This window comes from Lepus europaeus, chromosome 7, assembly GCF_033115175.1.
Source record: "Lepus europaeus isolate LE1 chromosome 7, mLepTim1.pri, whole genome shotgun sequence".
Lineage (NCBI taxonomy): Eukaryota > Metazoa > Chordata > Mammalia > Lagomorpha > Leporidae > Lepus > Lepus europaeus.
Window position 1 is genome coordinate 51,153,286 of NC_084833.1, and position 18,642 is coordinate 51,171,927.

The window sequence follows — 18,642 nt, forward strand, 5'->3', positions numbered from 1 at the left end:
TCTGCACCATCACTTCCGACTCCGTTGTGTAAGCCACCTCCTTTGCCCACTGCATCATTTCAGTGTCCATCTAGCCTATCTTCTCAACACTACCAGACCCATCCACAGTCAGTCCGGTTTCCACTCAGAGGCCATATTTGATCCCCTCCATCTGCTGGCCTAACCTATCAGCAGTTTTTCTTTGCTCATCTTCTCCCCTTCTTCCTTATTCGTATTGTGATCGCTTCTCTTTCACTAATTCATTTATCCATCTCTATTGATTCAGAACTTTCAATGTGTGGGACAAAGATCAAAGCCCTAGGAAGATAATGAGCAAAATCAGACGTGACTGATGTAAATACCCTAGGGTTTTAAAGGCAAAGGACAATAAACATGAAAAAAGATTCCAGTGTGTTAGTAATTAAACCAGTGTCAATTTAACATAATAAGATTAGTTAATCTTTTTATAACCATTAAACTGGTGAAACCCAAATGAAAGAGGCTAAATTAAACGCTGAGGAAGCTGGAAGAAACCTATATTGATTCATTATTGGTTCTGTGGTGAACTGATATAAATGTTTTGGAGAAGATTCTGGAAAGAGGCTTCAAGAACCACACATGCCACAAAAAAATTCCACATTCTTTGGCCCTGCAGTCTTACTCTTGGGAAGTTATTTCAGGGAACTAATTCCCAGGAAGAAGGGACAATAGAGAAGATTTTAGATAAAACAGATTTTGCTTTCTGTTAGCAAAAGATCTGATAACGCCTAAATGGTTAATAAAGACAAGTTAGATAAGTTGTCTAGAGTAAGCTGATGCAATTAATTATGACCACATAAACAAAACCAAATGCAAAAGGTAGGACAGAGTGTGTTTGAATGTGATATAGAAATTCTGGATATGGATGAATATATGAAGAAATAAAAATAAAATAATTGCCAAGTGTTACAGTGGTGGATCTTTTGTGTGATTGGACCTAAAAACCAGTAATTCTTTCAATTAAGTGTCTCAATGGAAGATATGGCTGAATTTCATTATAAAATTCACTTTGCTTATGTAAAGTACATATCCCAGGGGCCATATGAATATTTCAGGCAATGTATTGTCAAATAAAAAAAAATGGTTCCTGGAAAAAACATGCTTTTCCTTAATATGTATCAATATTTTTAAATAGTATCGACACTGGTGTTGTTTCAAGCACAGGGGCAGTTAGGCAGCCTACACAAGGGAGAGCACAGGGTCTCTACAGGATGGAGTTGTTTGTCAAAAACCCAGGAGCTGTATCCAGGACTCCAGAGTAAAGAGACTCAGCATCTCTCAGCTCCCAGTGCCCAAGCAAAGTCTGGGCAACCTCCAACCCCAGGACATCCTTGTGTGGTGACAGTGCCTGGTCCCCTCCTTCCTATAGTGCCTGGTGCTCCGACACGGACTGGCAGCGCCCCCAAGCAGACACTACAGGAGCTTGCCATTTTCCTAATGCCTCGGGGAGCAGGAGCTCCATCCAGGCTCAGGGAATCCACACCTGCTCTTTCTAAGCTGGGCTCTCCACGGAGAAGGTCTTTGGATAGTGGAGCAAAGCCGTTCAGCACAGCACAGAATTCAGTTCCAGCTGAGTTCATGTCAGTACAGCAGCGCCTTATTAAAATGTGCTGTGCCTCAGACATTTAATTGTACTGCAGAGGACAGAGACTGATTGCCTCATGACAGTTCCCCAGAGGAAGGTAAAAGGGAATCGGGAGATCTAAGCTTTGGGTTTGGTTCACACACTCGCTGGCTACGTGATCTAGATCTGTAACTCCTTTGTGCTTCAGGCTTTTCTGCTTACAAAGTTAGGAGGTAAAATTAGATGATCCAGTCTTATCACGGAATTGTAGAGCTACCTGATAGGCAGTGCTTTGACAGGATGTCACCGTTTCCAGACAGCCAGTAGAGACCCATGGCATTGCCCTAGAGAGGGGATGCCCGAGGCCCGTTAGGCCTTTCCCTGCCTCCCGTCTCATCTCAGAACATGTATCTCCCCTTCTAGAGAGAGGGGTGCCACTGTGACTGCAGAGTGCCCAGCACTTCAGCAGAGGAAAGTCCACAACAGCATTTGGAACAAACCATTCTCTATGATGACTGAGAGGAGCTACCTACAGGTGTCGCCCACTGTAAGAGACAGTGGAAAGCACAAGTGTGTTGTACACTCCTCCGGTGTGAATTCTCAAGGATAAGTTATCCAAACAAACTAAAGGTCTGGGGCCAGCACTGTGGCACAGTGGGTTAACACCCTGGCCTGAAGTGCCGGCATCCCATATGGATGCCAGTTCGAGACCCGGCTGCTCCACTTCCGATCCAGCTCCCTGCTAATGTGCCTGGGAAAGCAATAGAAGATGGACCAAGTCCTTGGGCCCCTGCACCTGTGTGAGAGACTTGGAAGAAGCTCCCGGCTCCTGGCTTTGGCCAGACTAAATCAGTGGATGGAAGATCTTTCTCTCTCTGTCTCTGTCTCTCTCTCTCTCTCTCTAATTCCGCCTTTCAGATTAAATAAATAAACCTTAAAAAAAGTAAAAGAGAACTGAAGGTCAGACACCTTAGATTCTATCTTACCCTGTTGCAGAGATGCTCAAAGTGTGGCCCACAGACTCCCAGGGACCCTGAGACTCTTTCAGGGGGTCTGTGAGGTAAGAGTACTTTCATAATAACATGAAGACACTATTTGCCTTTTGCAGTGTGTTGTCATTAGCAGTGGCCCCAGCAGGGATCAAGGCAGAGGCCCGGAAGTATTCATGTCAGTAGCCACTGTGTGCGTTACTGTCATGTATGGCTGTAAACAACAAAAGCTAGTTGTACCTAAGGATGTCCTTAAAGTCATAATAAAACCATTAATTGTATTAAATCTCTACCTTTGAGAACAAATCTTTGGATTTTTCTGTGCAATTAATTGGTAAACACCAAAAGCACTTCTGCTAGACATTGAAACATTATGATTGTCTTGAATAAAAGCACTTAGGTGATCCTTTGAGGTGCAAGCTGGACGGCCACTCTTTATATTCATAAAATGTCATTTTACTTGAAAGAGCGAATGACAAACAAATTACAGTTATTCAGATTTGGGAATCTGGCATACATTTTCTCAAAAATAAAGGCAAAGAAAACAACTGACACTTGTTGCCAATGATAAAATTCAAGCTTTCAAGCAAAAATCAGAATTTTGGAACACTAGCAGCCATTACTTTGAGCTTTCCAACACTTCTCAAAGACGATTCTAATATGTTACTTGATATTAATGGGCGTTATTTTTGATATTGTTTAATGACCTGTCTCAACTTTTGGCTGATCTGCATAACTCAGTAAACCAATATTTTCCAGATGACCAATGTATGATATTACAAAGTCATCCCTTTGTAAAAAACTCATTTAAAGCACAAGATAAAGCAATGCATTTTAATGTAATAGAGTACTAGTTCATTGACATAGTTTCATATTCCACATTGTAATTAAGCTTTAAAAAACTATCCTCTATAGTTTGTAGTAGTTTGTGGTTTGGTAGCAAAAAAATTATATGTAATTATCTGAAAAAGTTATTAAAATACTCATTACTTTTCCATTTATATAATCTGTGTAAGAATTTTCTTTGTAGACTTCAACCAGATATACCACAAAAGGTTGGATGCAGAAACAAAGGCAAATGAGAGTCCTGATGTTAGAGAGATTTGCAAAAATATAAAACAATGACATTCTCTTCACTAAATTTCTCTTGTTTGGGAAAAATGTATATTTTTATAAAATATGTTACATGAATGTGGAATGAGCTTGTTATGGTTAATTTACTAATATTTATTTGCAAATTAATAAATAATGGGCTTAAATTTCTCAGCTTTAATTTTTGACATGGTGAGCATTGACAGGTAATACTCTACATGAGCAAAGACTTGTTAGCGTTCTCAATGATATTTAAGCATGGAAAAAGGGGCCCCCAGGAGAAAAAGCTCCAGTACCCCTGTCCCAAGACCTCTGTGGACAAAGTGACGTTTTGGTTGACTAATGAATAACGGAGAGAGGGACTTGGCCTTTGCCGGTTTGTACTTTTCAGGCAAAGCTTCTCTGGGCTTGATGACAAGGGTTGGTTATCAAGACAGAATCATCAATACAGCGGCAAGAGAGAATTCATCTATTATCTAAGATTGGTAGAAACCACCTTTGAGAGCAGAGAACTTTCAAGGTCCTGATTAGACCTTCTCTGTGTCCTTTTAAATGGCCCCAGTCTTCCAAGTGTACAGGCACACCCTTTTGCCACCTAGGAAAGGTCGGCCACACTCCCTGCTCAGGACAGGCTAGCTGTAGCCTACATCTGCCTCCCAGGTCATGGTGAACACCACTCTGAACATAAACACTTCCAGGTATCAAGACTCCAAGATGTGCATGTCCCAGAGGACATCTCAGTGTGGTGAAGAAGGACTCCTGGAGACATCATTGCAGTATGGTGCGATGAATGCTATCCTGTACATAGTCACCAAATTTTTTCCAACCAAAAATTAGGATACAACCTTACAGTGTAACGTAATATCTGACAATGCAACCACCCTGAGGGAAGGGAACACACACGTCTGCTATGTTTATTAAATGCCTCACAGTGCCACAGAAATTGTTTGGATTCAGACTTGATTTGGCCTCCAAACCCAGAAACAATGGTTTTGTACTCCCTCCACCCTCACCCTCTAAATTCTGGGAAGTGACAGTGGCAAAATAGAAAGTCCTTAGAATCATGAACGATGAGTAATGGGCCCCTAACATTTATTTCATCTGAGTTAGTGGATGGGAGCTCCAGAGATTTTTTCCATCATGCTTGTTCCAAGCAGTGTTTCTTCCAGGCAGAGTGCAAGTTTGTTCCTGCAGGTCTCCCACACCAGCTGAGGCAGATCAGGCTGCATCCCAGAATCAGAAGAGGGAAGGAGTAAGGCCCCAAACCTTCACTGCGTGTGGGCCAAATTAAACAACAGGGCTCTGGATCTGCCAAAAGGTGTCGGACTCCCCTCTGGGTGGGCTGTCTGGGGACCAGGGAGGTTCTGGTCCTTTCTGGGTCTTCTTAAGTTCTAACCATATGCCCTTGTCTGCTTTGAGGCCTGACCCAAATCCCTCTTTTTAATCTCTTTATCTCCTTCCTACAGTTCATTCCCAGCTGCGGTAAACTCAAAGCGAAATGCACAAGAATCAAACAATGAACAGAAAAAACATGCTCAGAACCATACACAGACATCCTGCCACCCATATCTAGAGAGAATGGGCAACACTGGGTCTGAAAGGCAACCCAAATGAAAGGTACCACAAGGAGCTTGACAAGCCCCTTTCAAATCTTAGTTTTACTACTTGCATTTGACTGTGGGCAATCCTAGCAGCTCAATGATCCCTGTAAAACACAGGGCATTTTTGAGGATTAAGTGACATAGCATTTGTAAAAACGCTTAGTACATGTTAAGTCCACCATTCATACTTATAACTTTCACATCTTTCTGTGTGATTATTTGATTACTGTCTGTGTTCCCATTAAACTGAATATATGAGAACACAAACTGCATCTATTTGTGTTCACTATTATCTCTAGAGCTTGGCACCATGCCCGACACACATTAGGGATTTATTGAAACAACTCTGTGGTGAAATGGAGTTGATAAGGTCCTGATTAAGGAACCCCAAATAGCAAAGTTTGGGAGCCCTTGACAACTCTCATGGACTGGTATTGGCCATCGTGAAGGGATTCAAAGTGGCCTCTGGAATTGGTAAGGAAAGGGCGTATGGGCTGATTATCAGTGACTGCTGTGACTGAATATGTTGGCTATTTGTTGACCTTGGCCTGTGAAGTCTACTGTATGTTCCTTTGCCAGAGATTTCTAGCACAAATAGGCCTGTTGCATAACTCAATAAGAGTTGTTTCAGGAGGGCTGAGGTTACCAAATGCCGCCTAAAGATAAGTAGCATGACATCAGGGGTGTCATTTATTTATTTATTTACTTACTTACTTATAGAGGGAAAAGTGGAGAGGGATAGAGAAATAGGGGGAAGAGAAGGAGAGGGAGACAGAGAGAAACAGAGGGAGAGAGAGGAGGCTCCTATCTGCTGGTTCATTCCTTCAAATGCCTACAATAATGGTGGGGGCCAAAGCCAGGAGCCAGAAATTCAACCCATGTCTTACATGAGTGGTAGGGACCCAGCCATCACTGATGCCTCCCCAGACGCACTTTAGCAGGAAGCTGGAGTCAGAAGCAGAGCTGGGATTCAACCCAGTTACTCCATACAGGATGTAGACGTCCCAACCGGGGTCTTAAGCACCAGGCTAAATGTTCAACTCAAGATTTTTTTTTTTTTAAATCATAAATAAGAAAAACTGAAAACAAAAACTAGGCAAAGTCAAAAGTATGCAATTATTATTCCTGTCTCTCTTGATGAATGTTTACTTGGAATGTGTGTTTCATCAGTCAGTTGAAAATAATGAGAGGCATGCATACTTCAGCTCGTCTATCTCACAACCAGACACAAATTCAACAATGTGCTTGCTTTTCCTCAACCCATAAAGTAGCCACTGATTCTACTCACGAGGGTAATCCTTAGGGTGCGTCTTCTCAGACCAGTTCCCATAAAACGTGAGTCTGTACTTGGCAGTTCCGCAGGCGCAGCAGTCTAAGATGGGTTTATCAGTCACCCCGTCAAAAGTGGAATCTGAAACATGATGTCAGCCAGTTAGGAAACAAGTTTGAGTTGTGTGTGAGGCAGCACCCTATTGCTCTCATCCTAATCTGAATCCCTAGAAAAAGCAGATGCGGTAGAGCTTTTATTGACTCATCAGACGCAGAACCAGGTCAGTATGTGGACTATCACGATTTTGAATGCCTCTACGCATGATAACTGCACTTTGCAAAACAAAAACAAAACAAAAACAGAATTCAGAGCTTTTGCTCTGAGATCTCTGGGATGTGTAGGGCAGAATATTCGAGATGGATGAGGCCATCTTGGGAAAGCAGGGATAAAATGCATCCAATTATCCTTTCTGGGTCCTTGCCTCCTGTCTTATCCCTTCCACAACAGTTTCTTTACCACAGTATAACAAAAATATTAAATGTTTCTCTAGGAAATATTCTCTAGGGCCAAAGTACCAGGACCAGAAGGCGCAGCGACTTTGAAGAAGAATGGTGAGGACAAGCAGAGAAATCTAAGGATCCACTGAGGGGAAAAAGATGCAAACAGTCACATCTCTTCTAATCATGCTTTCGGAGTCTTTACTGGGAGGGGTAGGGGATGGGAAATTTGTTCAGAAGTTCAGGTTCAAGTCTGGGTATAGAAGCAGCCAGGAAAAACTTAACAAGATTCCCTTTCTGCCCCCATTTTTAGCTGTGAATAGCTGATAAGTGGGGAAAGAGAGATTACATGAATAAATTCAGTATTTCTGATTGTCAAACCCACATCCCTAACTGTGCCTTGTTGCTTTTAGTCTGTTCTGTTTCCGGCACTAGGAAAACAATGGCTACAAGTACAACTTGTTTCAATTGCTTTCTCTTCAGTTCCCCTGGATGTATGAGCATAAATGCATTTTGCAAGTTGGACTTTTATTCTTAAATACTGTAAAAGAGCAGCAACAAAGAATATAAGAATCACTTTGAGTGTCAGGAAGAGAATTTTACAAGTCTTCCTTTTTGAATTCAGTGGGTTCATTTGAGTTGAAAATGTAAAATGATTGATTTGTAGAAGTAACGAATCCTGGGTTTTAGGATAGAGACAAAGATGGGTATTTTGGCAATAACTACAGCATATCGGGTCCTTGTATGTGCTAACGTCTTTCTGTCCATATATTGTCTCACCTAGTCTGAATAATCCTAGCATATGAATGCTTTGGTTATTCTCATTTTACAGATCGACAAGTTGAGGCAGAATAGGCATCTGGCTCAAGGTCAGAGGGTTAGTGAGAAGTCCAAGCAGAACTGGAGCTCGGATCTTTTTGGGCACATAGCTCTTAGTCTCTACTTATGTCCTTCCAAGGAGGACCTTCTCTGGATTAGTCTGCATAAGCACCAATGAGAGAAAATTTGTTGTCTGTTCCTGCTTTGCTTTTTCCAAATGAAGAATGGTGCAGTTCAAAAATTACCTTCCTGCATAGCACCAGGATTTCTAGACAGTCTCAAGGAAGAGGAATGCAGGCACTCAAAGTCAACATCATTTTTTGGGCTACTTTTTGTACACTTGGGAGAGGCCTGTGAATGATCTGCACCCACTGCCTTCTGTGCAGGAGGTTCAGAGCTGATTCCTGTGTGAGCCACTCTGCTCCTCAGAATACATATCAGGACAGGCAGCATAAATCGGAAACTCCTGAAGATTGTGTCTTTCTCCATTCCCATGATGATAAACTATCATGTAAAAACCCCAAATCAGTTTTGAAAAGAGATTCAGAACGAAGAGCTACGTGCTGGGGTTTGCAGTTGGAGCAACCAGGCTCTGGGAAATGAGGCAATCATCCTCTCTGGAAGAACCAACATAAGGCTAATTGCTAGCCTTACCGTAATTATCACAGGACTTTCAGACAGAGGTGGTAAACTGAAAGATATTTCCAAGGATTCAAAGGAATACACTTATTAAAAAAAAAAAAAAACACCTTGGGAATTCCAAAGGAAAATAAGCTTCTATTTATTAAAAACAGATTACTATTTCCTACTGAAATATGAATCACATTTGCAAAGGGCAGTGACAACAAGTTGCTAAGAAATGTGACCTCACCACACTCTAACCACAGCAAGGCCTGTGTACCTGTGGGAAAGCAAGCCGCAGGCCACAGGGCATCCTCGGAGTTGTTCTCTCTCCCCATTTCTCCTCTTAACCCCTGGGCTTCCTTGTAGGTCCTCTTCCCCATCCTTGCTTGTACTTTTCTCCCCTCTCTGCCTTTCCCTCAGTTTCCCTTCTCTCTTTCTCCTTCGGTTGATTGTGATGTGGTACTAAAGTGTCTGAAGACACATAGATTACAGTTTACATTTTGAATATTTTATGGTTCTCTGTTGTTAACTGTAAGTCACTTCATTCTTGTGTTGCTTTTTAAAAATAATGATTGCCATAGCTTTTAATCTGTGCAGCTCTTAATTCTTCCCCTATAGATTAATGGCTTCCATTGGGAAAAAAAATAATGACACAAGTTTCTCTCTCCTCTTCCTTGATGGATTTGATTTGATTCAACAAGGGAGCAAAGTGTGCAGAGACTTTAATGAAAGCGCTAAAGATAATGAGGTGAGCATACACATTTAAAAAAAACCCCTTTGCTCTATGCTTACATTTTAAGACGTTCTTACTGTGATTCACTTTGCTAACTGACAGGTTTCCTCATGCGTCTGCTATCTCCAGGGATCGAGTACAACTCCACCTAACGATCCTACAGTGCAGGTCCTGCCGGGCCTGCAAAGCCAAGTTGCCATTGGCAAGTGGTCTTTGTGTACCGATTAGTCATTTTGACAGGATCTCTGCCTCATGACGTGCCTTTTTATTGACGCTGTAGCTATAGATTTTTAGCATATTCATAGCTTAGACAAGGCTTCACACATCATCATTGTTGAGGGCCTGGAAGTACACTTTATTCAATGATGGCTGCCAGTACATGGGGGTGTCAGTGAAATGTCTCCTAAGAACCCTCACATCCTGGAAATAAGGCTATCTTCTAACCGACAGAAACCACACCACAGTGCCTGTGATTGGCAGACCATGAGGTGACCTGTGTATGTGTGTTGAGAACATCCACAGGCCTCTCACCCATGGGAGGGGGGCGGGAATGGCATTGTCATTTAGGAACCCAGACACTCATCTGGGGTGAGATGCTCCCTGTTTAAAGGAAGGCTGAATGAACTTGGGCAACTGAACACAGGAAAGGAAAGCCCCCAGAGGGAAGGAGGTGGTGCTCACCATGGAGGCAGGGCTCCTGCACCCTCTCCGCCCACCCATGGCAGGGATGGCCCCAATGTAGGGTTGGAGACAGACCCAACTCCTTCTCCTTTGCTGTTTCCGGGCTCCCCACACAATCCTCCATAAGGGACTCAGTCTCTGTTCTAGCTCATCGATAGGGAGACAACGCAGGTGCCACAGGCAGGGAGGCGATCTATGAGAGTTGGGTGGTAGCTGATTTGAAGGAAAGACAGTTGTTGGGCACCCCGGCTCCCCGAGCGTCACTGTGCCCTCTACTACTCGCTGGATGATTCCAGGAGGATTATTTGGGCCGTTTGTGTCTCAGGATCCTTACCTATAAAATGGGGGTTACAAAACATCTTTCTCACATAGCACTATTGTGCAGCTCACATGCACGGCAAGTGCCTAGAGCCTGGCAGGCAGCAAGCACTCAAAAAATATTAGCTGCTATTATTATCTTTCCAGAAGACCTTTATCAACCTGACTTTTTCTTAGCAGCCTATGATTCGTTAAAGTTGGGGAGGATTATTTCTTTTCAAAAGATTAATTGCTCTGAATGAAAATAAAAATTCTGTGAAAATGCATAGAAATGAGGCAGTTAAGCTGGATGATTATAGAACATTTTCTATTTTTATTTAGTTATCTAATGACTTCTAAACATATTCAGATGTTTAAGGTCTTTTTTCTTACAGTGGATTAATGAACAAGCTTTTGGATATAGATCACAATAGCTAACACTTATATAGATGGCAATTTCAATGTGCCAAAGGCATCATACTGCTCTGCAGATATAAAGATGTGTGGGTAAAAAGCAGAGAGGAAGATTAAACCTGGGCCTGATCTCAACGTAGGCTTCTGCTCTAATCTCTCCCATCCACTTGGTCTCTATGTGCTTTGTCAGAAGGCCTTCAACCCGAGGACGGGCGGGTTGATGAGCTTGCAAATCTACAGATGGGAGCCTCGAGTGTGGTGAGATCACACAGTCATTGCCCTCTTGTCATCCCCTTCTCCTGCTGGTCTTCCCTGGAGAAAATCACCCCATGCTGTTCAAATTCCGCACAAGTTCCTGCTGGTGATTTTTCCAGGGAACCACTATAGACTTTTTAAGGTGCACAATTGTGCATTCTTTAATTAAGTCCTGTGAATTATTCCAAGGAACCTCTTCAGAATAATCACTGTTTCACAAAAATAAGACGACGACACCAATATAAGGTACATTATCTCCTACCCAGGGAATCAAACTGAGTAATTAGAGCTTAAGGCGGATCCAATTATCCACAGAGCACAGCCAGATTAAAAATGGGAGCTGCGTGAGGAAGCAGAGCCTAGAGGAACTCAGAGAGCCCAGACGTCTTAATTCCTGCGGCAGGCTGCTTGCCCTGCGCGGGCCACCTTCGTCTACCTGACCCCCTCCACACACTCCGTCTTACCTTGTTCACAGAGTTTCTTGGTCAGAGAGCCCTCATCTTGAAAATAAATAATGCGCTTCTGAACGATGCTGGCCCTGTGGAGAAAGAAGACACAGCATGGCAGTGAGGCGGGCGGGTTTAGGAGATCAGTCAGCTGCCTACAGATGTGGAGCTTTCGATGCATCCTACCAATTCTCTGTGCCTCCGTTTCTTCATTGGAAAGTTGGCATAATAATACTCCCAGCCCTAGAGGGTCATTGTGAGAACTAGGCCAGAAAATGCATGGGGCAGGCTCTGTGGTGCAGTGGGTCAAAGCCCCAGTCTGCAGTGCCGGCATTCCATTTGGACACTGGTTCGAGTCCTGGCTATTCCACTTCTGATCCAGCTCCCTGCTAATGCACCAGGGAAATCAGTTGAAGATGGCCCAGGTGACTGGGCCCCTGTACCCTTGTGGGAGACCTGAATGGAGGCCCTGGCTCCTGTCTTCAGATCAGCTCAGCTCTGACCCTTGTGGCCATTTGGGAAGTGAACCAGCAGATGAAAGACCTCTCTCTCTCTGCATTTTGATCTCTCTGTAACTCTTTCAAAAAATAAATAAATAAATAAATAAATCTTAAAATAATTTAAAAAAAGAAAGAAAATGTATGTCAAGAGCTTAGCCCATATTTGGATACTACTCAAGATTAACTATTGAGGGGCCGGCGCTGTGGCGTAACAGGTAAAGCCACCGCCTGCAGTGCCGGCATCCCATATGGGCGCTGGTTCTAGTCCCAGCTGCTCCACTTCCAATCCAGCTCTCTGCTATGGCCTGGGAAAGCAGTGGAAGACGATCCAAGTGCTTGGGGCCTTGCACCCTCCTGGGAGACCCAGAGGAAGCTCCTGGCTTCGGATCAGTGCAGCTCCTGCCGCTGTGGCCATCTGGGGAGTGAATCAGCGGATGGAAGACACCCCCCCCCCCCCCGCCTCTGTGTAACTTTGTCTTTCAAATAAACAAGATAGATCTTTTTAAAAAACAGATTAACTATTGAATTGTTATTGGTGATAATATTATTAAGGCAAGAAAGTGAACTAACAGCATTTTCAGTAACTTTTCTCAATGGTTCATTTTACTCCACTTTCCTATTAAACTATTGAGGCCATTTATAGATCAACCAAATGCAAATCACAGAAGCATGTCAAATCCTCTTCCTGAAAGGAAAAAAGGAACTTAAAAATATATTTTGATTTGTTCTGAAAATGTCATTGTATATCTTTCCTGAAAGTCTAGTCTCCTACGTTCTGAACAAAGACAACTTCAGCTGTTAGCTCTCTCTCTTCAACATGTCAAACACAGGATCTTAGAATTTGGGAGGAATAGTTTGAGGTCGAAAAAATGACTGACTTTTGGCCAGCACATATTTTCTATTTAATCTGGGATTGCACAGATAGGCTACTTCTCCTCTAACCCACGCTGTTGTTTATTTGCTTTCAGCTGGCCTCGAAGAGGTCGAACCCTGAAAACCAATGTTCCAGTAATTTGAAAATCTACAACACTTAACGTTGAGATGGTGCCAATAGATCTCAGGCTGTTTCTATTGATTTTCTTCAGCAACGCTACTCAATCAGAAGGTAATTTTCACTTCGATTTGCTCTATTTAACAGATAAAGGGGCCCCTCTGCTCCAGTACAGAGTGTCAGAGTCACCATGTCCCATGATCCCCAGCCAGGAATGAGCCCCTGTGTACATGAATCTGTAGAGTACAGAGGCAATTTCCTGATGGTCTGGGCCTAGGCCAAGATGACTTTCCAAAGAAATGTCTACTCCACATCCAGTCTTGCACAAAAGAATACAATTCAGACCAGCCCACAGATGTGTTTTACAGTCTTTCCCCACCCAAGAGAGTCAAGATGTTGAAATAAGGGAATGAAATATACTTCCTGTCCATATAAAACTACTTTGATCATGCATCCATTCTGTTGATCATTAAGCAGGGCAGTTTCCTGAGGCCAAGAGAGGAACACTCATCTCCGCCCCAAGGCCAAAAAAAGAAAGCCTTTTGTTCGTCAGAGCTTGCCACCATTTACCACGATGCTTTCACAGTGTCCACAGTGGCCTTCAGGGCTCCTCCGGGAGGGCAAGGGCTGAGCCTTGTGAGATGTAGCCCAGGTCCCACACTCTTGCTTCAACCAACGGTTTCATTCCCATTTCAAGCAAAGCAGTCTCCTTCCCAGTTTGTCTTCCCACTGTGCTTTTCAGCAACTAGTTGTTGGGGGCTGCTTAGGTACTGATACTGGCGGAGATGTTGGGACACCATCATGGCCAATACAGATGGGACCCCGTTTCCCATTCTCAAAGTTTTTAACACAGTAGGGAAACACATCAAACAACCGAACCCACAGGTAATCAATCATTCAAGGTAACCATAGCTGAGGGCTATGACAGGAGAGCCCACAGTGTGGGAAAGCACAGTATGGGGGCAGGGGACCCTCGCCAGAAAGGGTGGCCAATTCGAGGGGGAAGAGAAGCTAACTAAGCAAGTGGGGCCGTGAAGAAACCAAGGGGACCTTTACAAACTCCTTAAGGTGGGAAGGGACAGATTCATTGAAAAAATACAGTTATGAACATTTTGAGAGGCCAGGGATGGCAAACACGTATTTCCTCTAAGATGTTCAGCTTCCTTTACCCCTCAATGTTATAAAAGTTCAAAGCCAATCCACTTCCTCTTTCACGACCACTGTCATTTCTGCACTTTTACTATCTGCTGGTCACTGTACTAAGGAGATACTTTACACACATATCTTATGTAATTTATAGTTTGCGTATATTGCAGGTCCTCAAATCCCTCATCTGAAACCTTGGGTTGGATGCGGTTTGAATTCAGGATTTTTTTCGATGTTAGAAAGTTAAGATAGCACATATATCCCCATAATCAAACACATCACTATTCTGCAGCATAATGTGAGATGGTTGACACCAAGAGGGTGAATAAAGACCATAAACCAGTGTGACTCAGCATAGGTCAGGTGTGGTCAACGTATCAAAATGTTCTTGCTTTCAGAGTGAGTGGGATGACAATGTGGGGCTGTGTCACACTCATCTGTAGGTAAGGATGACTGAGACTCGGGGAGGGGCAACAATGAGCCCGGGTTTGGAAGTTGACCCTGTCTCCAAAGTTCATGGTCTTTCTTATGCTCAGCATGCTTGGGAGGATTCAAAGTGATTCCACATACAAGGGGACTTCAAAAAGTTCATGGAAGGAGGCTGGCACTGTGGCACAGTGGGTTAAGCCACTGCTTATGACTCTGGCAGCCCATATCAGAGCACGGGTTTGAGTCCCAGCAATTCTGCTTCTGGTCAGTCTTTTTGCTAATGCACCTAGGAAAACAATGAAAGATACCTAGTAACTGGACCCCTGCCACTCATTTGGGAAACGGGATAGATGAAGTTCCTGGCTCCTGGCTCCTGGCTCCTGCGCAGCCCAGCCCTGGTTGTTGTAGCCAGGTGGGGAATGAAGCAGCTGATAGGGAAACAGATACAGAGAGATCCTCCCTCTCTTTGCTGTCCTTTCAAGCACACAAGCAAATAAATCTTTTTACAAATTCATATAAATTTGAGGCTGCCATTGTGGCACAGCAGGTTAAGCTGCCACCTGCAACTCTGGCATCTCACGTGGGTAAAGCTGCTACCTGTGATGCTGGCCGCCCTTACTGGCACTGGTTCAAGTCCCGGCTGCTTCACTTCTGATCCAGTTCCCTGCTAATTTGCCTGGGAAAACAATGGAAAATGGCCCAAGTCTCTGGGCCCCTGAACCCATGTGAGAGACTCGAATTGAGCGCCTGGCTCCCGGCTTCAGCCTGGTCCAGCCCAGGCTGCTGCAGCCATTTGGGGAGTGAATCAGTGGATGGATGATCTCTCTAACTCTGCCTTTCAAATAAAATATATCTTTTTTAAAAATCATGAAGTGGAATTTAAAGATAAGCTTATTGTGGCTAAAAAAATTTTAAGTCTACATAGTTTTTATGTAATAGACGTTTTTCATAAACTTTTTGAAGATCCCTCATATAATGCACCATTGCTTTATAAGGTGAATATTATTACAAAATGTAACCCCAAATTGGGTCCCCTGTGGTCCAGTGCAGCATCTCACATAGCACATGGTAGAAAGCTGAGACTGTGGTAGGTTTCCTGGGGGCTGGGTCACGAGTTCCTGAAGTGTTCCATGAAAAGCCCTTCGCCCCATGCCCTGTGGGGATCCAGTGGTGGGATACAAGTCTTGTTCTCATGTAGCTCCTGTGATCTGCTTTCACGTCTGTCCAATTGCCACAGAGCATTCATTCTGAGCCACGCTCTCAGGCCATGCTGTCTAACCACCTTCATGCTCTCAGGCCCCAGCCTCTATCCACAGACGCCTTCCACCCTCCTTGCAGCACATGGATACATGCATGTGCACGCACGCACACACACACACACACACACTTTAGTTACCACCTAACTCACATCCAATGTAGGTGTTTCTTCCTCCAGGCTGATTCCTTGATGGACTGTCCTTCCTATGAGAGTCAGAGACCTTGGACTGCTCTGGCATAGCACCTATTAGCCTGGCTGGCAAATGTCCACTTGCTTTTCTGTTGCCTGCATGACAACTGTACCCTACTTACATTATAGGTGTTAGTATTAATCCAACTGTGAGATTCAAGGAGAGAGAATAAGTTTGTGGGAAAAGAAGAGAACTGAGATGAATGTGGCAGTAGCCAGTTTAGCGGGCGGTGAGATATCGGCCATGTAACTCGCGATGGGGTCTATGGACGTGAGGGACACTGGGCCTACGTACACCTCGAACACTCAAAGTGGTTGATGCTGCCCAGGAGCGGGGGGCAGAGTGAGAAAGAGAAGCGAGCTGAGCCCAGAATTCCGAGGACAGCGCTCACGTGCAGACATGCAGTGCTGACCAAGGCCGCACTCTTGCTTGCAGAAGATGTTTCCTTTTATTCCTCATTTGGTCAACTCCCGAGAGGATTCTGTATTCTGAGAAAATGCATTTTACTTTGAGTCTATTCCCATCCAAAGTATGAAGCTCAGTGGAGGTTGATAAATCATATTATGGTTCAGAAAAATAATAGCTTTACACGATGAGAAAGCTGTTAGTAAGAATCCCCTTAGCATTTCAAGATGACAAATTTCTCCCATTCTGTGGTGCAATTTGGCAGTCCTGTTACATAGCATTTATATACTGAATGCTCTCTTATCATGAGAGTGTGCGCAAAGGAAATCTAAATTAAATTTCTCAGTATGTTAGCTTTTCAAACTTTGGAATATTGAGGCTCTAAATAATTCACTAATCATTTCAAAAGTTTTGTTTTAAACCTAAAGTGATCATTTCCAGAAATGTCATCCCAAGTCTCTGCAGGGCTCAACCCTTTCTGCCTGAAGGATTTATTCATTTGATGTTCTTTTTCCTTGGGGAATAAGCCTGTTGAGGTGAAGCTGGAGTTTGCCAAGCTGTGGGTTTGTGGTCTAGGGTGGAAAATACTGGAATCCCAGCTCCCAGGGAGGAGATCTCGGAAACTGAAGCACTTTGGAGGAATCAGCTCATGAAATGACTTAAAAAATAAGTGTCAAGTGTCATTGGCAGGTAGAGATACTGCTCAGTGTCAAGGTCAAGGCCGTTGCCAGTACAGACAATACTTGGAAGGTCCCATTGTGGTGCGTAGCACGTGCCCAGTAGTTGGTATGTAGTGGCCATTCGCTGCCACTGTTAAAACATTGCCCCTTAACAAGGTGCCTGGCACATGACAAGTACTTAAAAAACAGTAACTACTATGATGACTGCTGTCAGGGCTGTGCCCTTTGCTTGCGAAGGAGTGGCGCAGGCACTACCTTGGTCAGCCGCTGCAGGCAGACATAAAGACCAGCCAAAGTGAAGCCTGGGTTTGCGCTCACCACACTATTCTGCCAACCTCCTCCCCAATGCCAGTAAAACCTCTCTTCCTAAACAGTTTTTGGAATTTTTTACAGAATTTCTCCATGTTCTCAGGGTTCTTTTTCATGGAGGTGGCCCCGCTTAGACCAGCAACATTTTTTGCCATCTACGAAAAAGAGAATAAAAGATCGAAATCATGGGCAGGGTGATAGCTTCAGGTGCTGAGGCTAACTGCATCAGCTTGTTTCACAAGTGCTAGCCTGACTGCAGCCTCACAATAATCGGTGATCGTGGGTGTGCCACGATGCAGATCTCAGGGAACGGAGCTACGTCCTGGAGCTAACAGGTGTCCGGCGGGCCTGTGCTAATGTGCTCATGGGAAGAGAAAGGTCAAAATTGGCCTGCAGAGCTCTACCTACAAGACACACGAGAGTCCATGACTGCCCAGGGGTAAGGTCACATTCTCACAGCGTTATAGGTTCAGACAGCCAAACAGTCATCGACCATGGCTACAAAGCAGCAGTTCTACTGCTTGTCGTGAGATTTGTCCCAGCTAATTGTCATCCATTCCCAAAATATTTACTGAGCACTTATTTTGTGCTGGGCACTTGGTTAGGAACTGAGAATTTGAAGACGAATAGCAAATGGTGGCTTCTGCAAGCCGTTCCTTTTCTAGTGGGTGTGCAGAGAGAAGCAGTAAAAGGAAACTGGAGATCAATGATGAACATGCACATGGAAGAGCCGCTGAAGTAGGGGAGCAGGGACCGACTTCATGACGGCACGGCTTCAAGCAGACATGATAGCGGCATTGAAAGTATGAACTGGGAGCGGGGCTGTGGCAATGCTCTGAGATATCTTGGGGGAAGATTTTTCAGGCACTTAGTAACATTGGATCTGTGGCAGAAAGAGAAGGTTGAGCACAAGATGCTAAGTTTTGTTTATTTAACAATTAAGCATTTTTCTAGGTGCTTTACAGATAGGAACTCATTTACTAGAGGTAGCTCCTATTGGTGGTGGTATTACCCCCATTTTGTAGATGAGAAAACTGAGACAGAGTGTTATGATCTGAACGGGATTTTGCTTCCCAAGCTCATGCAGAAGTTTGAACTCCAAGGTCTTCTGTCATCACCCAAAGGATTAACGATGGGTGGAGTTAAGGGTTCAGACTTGAGCTGATTGATATTTGAAAGTGGGGCCTTTAGGATGGGATTGGACTGAATTAGGTTGTTGGGGTGGAGCCCCATGATGGAGCCAGGACAGCACTGGAAGGAGAAACCAGAGAGAAGGTGGAGGCGAGAGATGCCTGAATCTCTCTGCCCCCATGTGACCATCCCTCTGTCGTCTTCCTGCCTCACCAGATGCCTCAACAACAGGGCTGCCCCGTGTTACTCTGCGGACCCCCAGACTGTGAGCTGAGACGAACCTTTCCGAGAAAGCTCCTCCCA

General features: G+C 44.1%; 1 protein-coding gene across 1 annotated transcript in view; it reads right to left on the reverse strand.

The window, feature by feature from the left end:
* Positions 1-18,642, reverse strand: part of SPON1 (spondin 1) — a 312,833-nt gene that overhangs the window by 170,761 nt on the left and 123,430 nt on the right. The window contains exons 4-5 of the mRNA XM_062196460.1: positions 11,319-11,392; positions 6,553-6,675 (exon numbers count right to left, since the gene is read on the reverse strand). Coding sequence (XP_062052444.1) covers positions 6,553-6,675; positions 11,319-11,392 — 197 coding nt within the window. The remainder of the gene's footprint in view (positions 1-6,552; positions 6,676-11,318; positions 11,393-18,642) is intronic.